The sequence below is a fragment of the Etheostoma cragini genome, chromosome 1, assembly GCF_013103735.1.
Source record: "Etheostoma cragini isolate CJK2018 chromosome 1, CSU_Ecrag_1.0, whole genome shotgun sequence".
Taxonomy (NCBI): Eukaryota; Metazoa; Chordata; class Actinopteri; order Perciformes; family Percidae; genus Etheostoma; species Etheostoma cragini.
Genome location: NC_048407.1, coordinates 4,631,839 through 4,640,496, shown reverse-complemented (window position 1 = coordinate 4,640,496; position 8,658 = coordinate 4,631,839). Strand labels below are relative to the sequence as shown.

The following is an 8,658-nucleotide window of genomic DNA, read 5'->3' as shown; positions in this document are numbered from 1 at the left end:
CTCTCTCTCTCTCTCTCTCTCTCTCTCTCTCCAGAGCTAGAAGCAGAGGACTGGTTTAAGACGCTCTCCATTGAGTGCCTGGGCACACGGCTCAATGACATCAGCATGGGAGAGCCGGATCTCCTGGCTGCTGGAGTGCAGTGTGAACACACAGGTCATTCCCACACAAATACACAAAATCATACATGCAAAGTTTCCATCGTAAAGTTTAAGGTTCTGTGGCCACCATGGGTTTTAGTTTAGGGCCTCCGGCTCAGATTGGCTCTCATTCAAACAGAACTGATAGTGTTTGGAAGTCAGTGAGGGATCACTTCCTTATTGCTGCTCCTGAAGCTCAATGCTGGCCAGTGAAATGAAGCCCCATGTGTAACAGAGGAGAGATCTGTCTGTCTACATCCTCGCTTGGTCAAATGGAGTTAGCATTGAACCGCAGTGGGATCAGACGTTCCCAGAAGAAATTTCGAAATGATGACGATGTTGTTAATGAAACTTTAGAAATAATAATTTGACTTTCTTTAAAGGTCTCATATTGTAAAAGGTAAAATTTCCTTGTCTTTTTTGTTATAAAGCAAGTTGAGGTGCTATATAAGTACTGTTAAAGTGTCAAAATACTCAGTCCACAGAGAAATGCACAAATTCAGAAACTTAAAACGAGCCATCAGAACTTCTGTTTGGTTGTGATGTCACAACTGTACTATATTAGGTCGATTCTGCTGCTTTAGTGCCTTTACACTCATTCCCCGGCTGCAATGATGGTGCAGAGACACTGAGAGTGCAGATGTGGAAGACCAGGAAATGCTGACCAATCAGAGCAGACAGGGATTTTTAAGGAGCAGGGCTTAAAGAGACAGGAGCTAAAACGAAGCGTTTCAGACAGAGGGGGAATACAGGTATATTAGGACAGAAGATATTAGAAAAAGTATAGAGTTTTTTCAACAATAAAGCATGTAAAGATATGCTAGTAGAAACCCAAAATACAATTATAAACCTAAAAATGAGCATGATAGGGGACCTTTAAACAATGTCTGGAAGCTATGGTCTTTTTTTACATGCTGTATTTTACTGTATATCCTCTAAATTGCATATACATTAGGTTTCTATCATTGTCTTTTGAAACCTTTTGAAGGTTTTCTGTCTACATTCAAAGCTGGATGGGTGTCGGCTGTATTGAATGGTATTTATTTTTTAAATATCTAACAATTCCTTGTTAGCATTCAACATTTTATCTCATGAGCCTTCCATGAGCTCCAGGAAGTCTGTCAAGAGACTTATGGCGGCTGAATTTGATGTGAGATCCTTTAGCTGAACATTGTAACTAGGTTTTTAGATGGTACTGTCCCCTACAGTAGCGCTGTAGTCTTGGGACTTGTACTCAAGGCATACAAACATACTGAAGTTACAAAAATGAGGACTTGAGACTTGTTGAGGACTGCTGTGATACGACAATTGAGGTTTGAATTGCTGTTTTAAATTGACCCCAAGGATGACAGATGTTAGTACATTTGAGGATGTGTCTTTTATATTGTATTTGTTTTTGTGTATCTTTTCCTATCTTTTACATTCCGCAAACTGCCTTGATGTGGAAAAAATGTGATTTACAATACATATAATCTTACCATGCTGTGCCTGGAAAAAACCAGCTCAGATCTTAGATACCTATTTAACTCAGCATATGAACAGCAAAAAACCTCAGCAATAAGCCTTTTAAGAAAGACTGCTGAATGAAAGAAAGCCAACCCAGAACTAGAGATGGTCTGATACCATTTTTGTCCTTCCCGATACTGATTCTGATTTCTGAACTTGCGTTATCGGCCAATTCTGAGTACCCATCCAATACCAGTGTGGATGTGAAATGATTCCTGTCATTGTCATACGATCTGGCTCGGGTGAAACCTTTTGCGAAACATAAACAAACACAAACAATGAATGCCATACAACTGTATTTTATTATATAGTTTTACAGTCAGTTGTAACGGAAGACGAACATCAAAACACAACTTTTAGAGTATTCTTCGGGGCTAAATTACGTAGTATCGGATCGGTGCACAAACTCCAGTACTTCCTGATACCATCAGAGGTATCGGAGGCTTTTACTGGGAACGGTATCGGAACTTCTATACCCAGAACAGAGCTCTCTGTTAACTGCCGATGCTGGTGAAATCCCTGAAACAACTCAAACTGCACTTTCAATAAGTCCCTGACGTTGTTCTTGTCATCCCTCGGTCTCCTCAGAGCGCTTCAACGTGTTCCTCCTCCCCTGTCCCAACCTGGACATCTATGGGGAGTGCATGATGCAGATCACCCACGAGAACATTTACCTGTGGGACATCCACAACCCTCGCACCAAGCTGGTCACCTGGCCGCTCTGCTCCCTGCGGCGCTACGGACGGGACGCCACCCGCTTCACCTTCGAAGCCGGCCGGTGAGTCCAGGAGCGGGATGGCTGGGGGAAGGGAGGGAAAGGGGATGTTGGATCACTGACTGTCCCCAGATTAATGCAGGATTTAACAATAATCTACCCGCTTTGAACCCCCCTTTGGAAACTGCTTTTTTATGCCAAGTACCCTCTGAACAGCGTAATACACCAAAGTACTAGTACTGCCATTTGAGAAATTCTGACCTGCATCGTAGGTTGAAACACATCCTTTGTTATAGAAGTGTGTATTTCAGATGAAGCGTTCAAACAGTTATTACAACTCAGTAACTTGGCAGTCATTTTACGGTCAATCCAAGGATACCATTCTCTCTCTCTCTCTCTCTTTCTCTCTCTCTCTCTCGATTAATTGACTAGATTTGACAATTAATCAATGCTGTGTCAGACCTCCTTATCTATTCCTCTTTGATAAAACCTGACAAGCTATGGTTAGGTGTGTGCGTGTGTGTGTGCGTGTGTGTGCATGTGTGTGCATGTGTGTGCATGTGTGTGTGTGTGTGTGTGTGTGTGTGTGTGTGTGTTTGTATGTGGCAAGAGAGCCCTCTGCCTGTGGGCAGGTTGGACTGCGTCACTCCCATAGACCCTCTTGTTTGTGATGTATTCATTTAATTGATTTACAGCTAGGTAACAGCATTGCTAACACTTGCATCACAATATGGACACAATATAAAGTGTAAGGTCCTCTGTGATAGGAACTGAGCGTGTGCACAGGTGCACTTGTTCTTTTTGGTCATTTACATGTTTACATGACAGGTAACTCAGTCATTGGACAGTTTTGGTGATGCCATCCTGCATTCAGTCACTGCCAAATGCTCCCACATGGGGAAATCCAATTGATTGGCGTGTATGGTATTTATGTCATCTGGTGTCACAAAGAGCTCTCCGTTATTGATATAATTATTATTAGTTGAGCTCATTTCATGAATAATGACAAACATGTAAAAAAAAGGACAAAAAGAAGACATGCTACTGTAATATAGCAAGTGTGTGTGTGTATTTGTAGTTTGTGAAAGTGTCTTTTATAGTTGGAAAAAGCGCTATAGTTATACAATGTTTTATTATTATATCTAAAGTATAGTTACTGTGTACATTTCTCATGTTTTAATTGTTCAAATACACCAAGTAGGAGCTCAATACTCTTGTGTTGAACTCCCTAATACTTATACTTTATACCATGATGTATTGCCTCTCCTTCTTCGGCTGTCTCAGTCCAGTAGTTTGGTCAATGATTATCTGATTATGTTCTCCTGTAATATTACGAGACGATGAGAATAGTGAGATGTTTCTTTTTTTGTCCTGTTGTCCTGAAATACGACACCCAATTCTTAATTAACTATGCTCATATTTGCTCATACCATGCTCTACGCGGTATTTCTGAGCTCCTTGTGACAACAGACAACGTAAATACACACATCAGGTTCAGTAAAGGGCTTCATGACCTGCAGTCAATCAATCAGTTGATTTCATTTCCCCCGTGGGAGCATGAAGAGGAGACGATGCAGGATGACATCACCAAAACTGTCCGATTAAGAAGTAACTTCTGTCACCCCCATGAGATTTTTATAAGTAAAGTAATGATAACAACACTGCCGGAGCATCCACGTGATACAAGCCTTCTGTGATCGCTCCACTAGCTGTGTTTTACAACGTTCAGGAACTCTGTTTACAATGTTGAGTTTTTGCCTTATTATGTCACATGTGCACGATTATCTCCCTTGTGAGGGGACACAAATAAGGGCGACATTTCAAATATAAAATAGTGGTGGTTTAAACCGCTAACGGGACATTTAACATGTTTTCTCATACATGTACAGTTACTTACTCTTCCACTATATTTAGTAAAAGAGGTGTCAGGATGATACAGAGCCAGGTAGCCTTCCGGTAATTGCTTGTTTTCAGGCTTCTGATTGGCCAACATGGCTTTAGGCTTAGGGTTATTTCGCCAACGTTTTTTGTATTGTCAACTTTTATATATTTATATATACAGTACAGTATATGTTACTTGTATATATTCAAATATTTGTTCTTGTATTTTATTCCTACTATTATCCTAGTATTTCATTCATATTCATATTCCGTGCTATGTGTCTGATTTTGCTGCTGCAACACTGTAAATTCCCATTTTATTGGGATCAGTAGATATCCATCTATCTATCTATCTATCTATCTATCTATCTATCTATCTATCTATCTTTCTATCTCTTCACAGCGTTTCAGTTATGTTTTCACGTTCTCATTTAACGGACAGAGGTTTTTCTTCTTTAAATAGTGTTTGTGTGGACAGGATTTTTCTTGAGAACGAGGTCGGGAAAAACAGGTATTTTTCAAAAATACCCATGTCTTACAAGGACAAGACCAGAAGGATACAATATGCCTCTAGTCTGGACCAAATGACCTCCAGTCAAGTGAACTAAATACTATTTGACTATTTGAACTTTGGTTGGGACACAGGGTGGAACGACTTTTAAACTGTTGTTGTCAAAAGGAAACTGCATGTAGATCAGAGGACACTGATGCACTCCCTGAAATCCCACATTGAATCATTTCTATTAGGTGTAGTAGGAGTTTGAGCTCATTGAAGTATGTATGTAAGTACTCCATTATACTGTACTGGCCATTATGCCAGCTCAAGCTGTTTTGCACACTGAGTTGCTGTTATGTGCAGGATGTGTGACAGCGGTGAAGGCCTCTACACCTTCCAGACCAGGGAGGGAGAGCAGATCTACCAGAGGGTTCACTCCTCCACGCTGGCTATCGCCGAGCAGCACAAGAAGGTCCTGCTGGAGATGGAGAAAAACAGCAGGGTGAGAGCCTGGTTTAGTTTCGGGGGTTCTTTCTGTGGGTCCTCCCCCACCCCTTTTGACCATCAAACACTTCGTACAGTATACTGTGTCTGAAATTGTTGAAAAACATATATTTACTGGTGAGAATATCTGACTATACGGATACTCATTTGTTGGGTAGGTATTCAATTTTCAAGTGTGGGATTCAATTATTGTTTTTTTAATTGTATACTGTAAGAAGTATTCAAGTTTTGGAGAAACGCGACCATAAAAAGCAGACCTAAGAAGGATATATGTTTGTGGCCCCCCTGAATGGCTAATTTTTACCTCTTTTTAGGGAGCGGGTTTTCTTTCATAGATTTAAGGGGGACAAATCTCCCAATCCTAAATATTAAAGGGGACATGTCCCCTGCATCCCCCCTGAAATCTACACCTATGCTAACGTCCATACATCCAGCTTATCTTCAAAAATATTTTGATTGAACTTTCTCAACCCATGGACATGACAAATTGTAGTTGTTGATTTAGGTTCTGTTCCCCTTGAAGTTTCCTGTGATAATGCACTAGTTCAGTGGTAAAACTAACTAAAATCTCTGTAGACATTGTTAACTGTGGTACTTAAATTTAAACCTTGAGTGCTCTTTTTTAATTCCTTATGTGGTGTGTTGTGTTTGTGTTTATGACTCCCAGTTGATGTCTATGGGTTCAGAGCCTGGTTCCTACCCCTGCACCCCAACCGCCATCCTGCCCCGATCCGTCTACTGGCACCACATCACTGGCAACCAGACCGGCATGGATCCTGGTACTGGAAAGTTTCAATTTCTATCTGCTCTTTTTCTTATGGCATGATATTTTCTACAACTCCACATGGATAGTGCAAAAGCATGGCATCTAATTTCTCAGTCCATTTTTTTGTGCCTGTTCCGGATTTCCTGGCTCCAAACAAACCTGCTGGCGACAACATGGCTGAAGTAAAGGTTATACACACCAGAGTGTTAAGGGCAAACATTGGTAGTTTTCAACCTGGACCCTATTTTCCCAAGTTGTTGTGCTTAAGTGACAAATTGGGACTACAATGTTTTATCAGTGGCAAAACAGCACTTTTACTCAATGTAAATTCTAGGGGTGGGGTAACAAATTGATACAGCATAGTATCGCGATTTTTTCAGTGGCAATACTGTATCGATACACATGCGCCAAGTATCGATCTTTTATTATATATGTGTTTTTGCAGCAATAAAATCTAAGTGAGATGAACAAACAGAGAAATTTATGTTTTTTAGATATGATAGATGTTGAAAAAGTTTCCTTTTGTGGACATTATATGAAATTGGGAAAAATTTGAAGTAAAGAGGTTGTACATTTCCATATATCGCAGAGTATTGCAATTTATTTCCCGATAGGATTACATTGCAGCCCGTTTTTTTGCAGCTGCAGGGCTCTTGCTCATTACAATCAATGCATTTTTATTTGTCACATGAAATCGTACAAGGTACAATTCCAGTTAAATACTATTATCCCATAAGTTCCTTCAACCTGTTCACGATTCACCATTTACCTAGTTTTGCATTGCTAGACCTTATTCCACAACGCTGTGGAGCAACATCTGGCCACACCACACATACTGTACATTCTGGGTTGTTTGCATTTCTTTAAACCAATCACAATCGTCTCGAGCGGCACCAAACTCCGACACAGCATCGGTGGCTCTGAAAAATATTCTCAGGAAGGAAAAAAATTGTCTGATTGACTGCACTCTTGACAGTCCGGGTCCATTTCAAAACTTGTTGTGGCCATTGGCCACTTAGGCACAAAACATGTGAAAATAGGGTAAATGCAGAGGTTTCCCAAGAAGTACAGAGCTGGAGTCAGGCCCGGCTTAGCATAAAGACTGGAACCAGGGGGTGAATGCCTGGTTCTGTCCAAAGTGAAAACGCACACCTTGCAGCCCTTCTAGTGACCACATTGTATGTTGTTTGTGCGACAGTAACAGCTGTGTTCCTGCTCTGTCTGTAGGCGACGCTGCAGAGGACGACCTGCTGTCCACCCGCCTGCATCCGGACCACCATGCCACGCTGCCCCTGGCTAACACACATGCACAGTCCCAGCCGCACATACCCACACACTCCCCGACACACTACCCCACCTACCCTCGGCAGTGACACACACACACACACAAACACACAGAAGAAGATGTGGACTTCGAGAAACACACGCATGCCCACATGCATGCAGGCACACACACAATTCACACACACTGAATCACGCTGTTTCTCCTTATATTAGTTTTACAGCCCAACGTTACACCTCACAGGAGATGTCGTAGGCGAGGCTAACACTGGCCAAAAGACCATGCTGAAGCAGGAACTGAAAACTAAATGCAACAAATGACTAGGGAGATTGGTCTTCCCTATATGACTGCAGCCCCTACAATTCCACAGTAGACGGGGAATATTTGGCGTTTTTCCATTCTCAGGGTAAGAAACTCTGGCATATTGGCACATACGGCTCACAGTATGCTATAATAAACCACCTAGGATGTATTATGTGTTGTCCAACCAAGTCAAAGTGTTTCCACCTGTTCCGAAGGGACACTCTCAAAGGCGGGATGAAAAGCCTTGAAGATAAATTTGGAGGGATTTTATTTGATTTTTTTTTGTGAATTTATACTTCAGTTTTTATTGAAATTATGATTTAAATAGTAAATCTCTGGTAGTACACAATACAGCTGATCGTCCTGCAACAGTTAAGTTAAGAAACCAAAATTACTTTGTGAGATTAGAAAACACACTAATAAATATGTGGAATGCATTCAAATTAGAGTGCATTACTTTCCATTTGTGCAGTAAATGTACGATTGGTACATATAGTATTTGTAGAGAACAGCCTGCCTAACACCCCAACTCAACTTATATATATATGTAAATATATATTTATGAGTCCATAAATTCCTTTTAGGGAGAATGAGACAGAGAGACGTGTGTAATTTGGTCCTAATCATAGAGAAAATAGGAATTTCCTTACAAGAAATACTGCATTTAAATTCATCCAATGTTGGAAACATTACTTTCAATATATTATATGTTGAATTTTTGTCAGTTTTTATGAATGAAACTTCACACTATGAATGCTTTTGAGGTGAAACTGTCCAAAAAATTGATGTAGATATCATATTTTGCATCATTTACTGCTTCAAGACTTCAAGACAGGATTTTCACCTGACCTTCGAATATGGCCAAATGGAACCAGTATAAACACTTTTGCAATGTGTTTGATGACACATCATATGACCTAGTTCTCCTATTGAAGCCTTTATTTATTTTCATTTTACATCCTTCAGGAAGAATAAAGTATCTATCTATCTATCTATCTATCTATCTATAGAGTAAACTATTGTGTTACCACGCTACCCGGATAGATTTGGTAGAGTTTTAGTGAGAA

General features: G+C 40.5%; 1 protein-coding gene across 1 annotated transcript in view; it reads left to right on the top strand.

Moving 5' to 3' along the window:
- The window catches only part of dok4 (docking protein 4), a 72,667-nt gene extending 64,666 nt beyond the window's left edge, over nucleotides 1-8,001 (top strand). Inside the window, exons 6-10 of the mRNA XM_034867955.1 lie at nucleotides 35-154; nucleotides 2,233-2,422; nucleotides 5,100-5,238; nucleotides 5,908-6,019; nucleotides 7,234-8,001. Of these exons, the coding sequence (XP_034723846.1) occupies nucleotides 35-154; nucleotides 2,233-2,422; nucleotides 5,100-5,238; nucleotides 5,908-6,019; nucleotides 7,234-7,379 (707 nt within the window). The 3' untranslated portion in view covers nucleotides 7,380-8,001. The remainder of the gene's footprint in view (nucleotides 1-34; nucleotides 155-2,232; nucleotides 2,423-5,099; nucleotides 5,239-5,907; nucleotides 6,020-7,233) is intronic.
- Nucleotides 8,002-8,658: the final 657 nt, after the last annotated feature.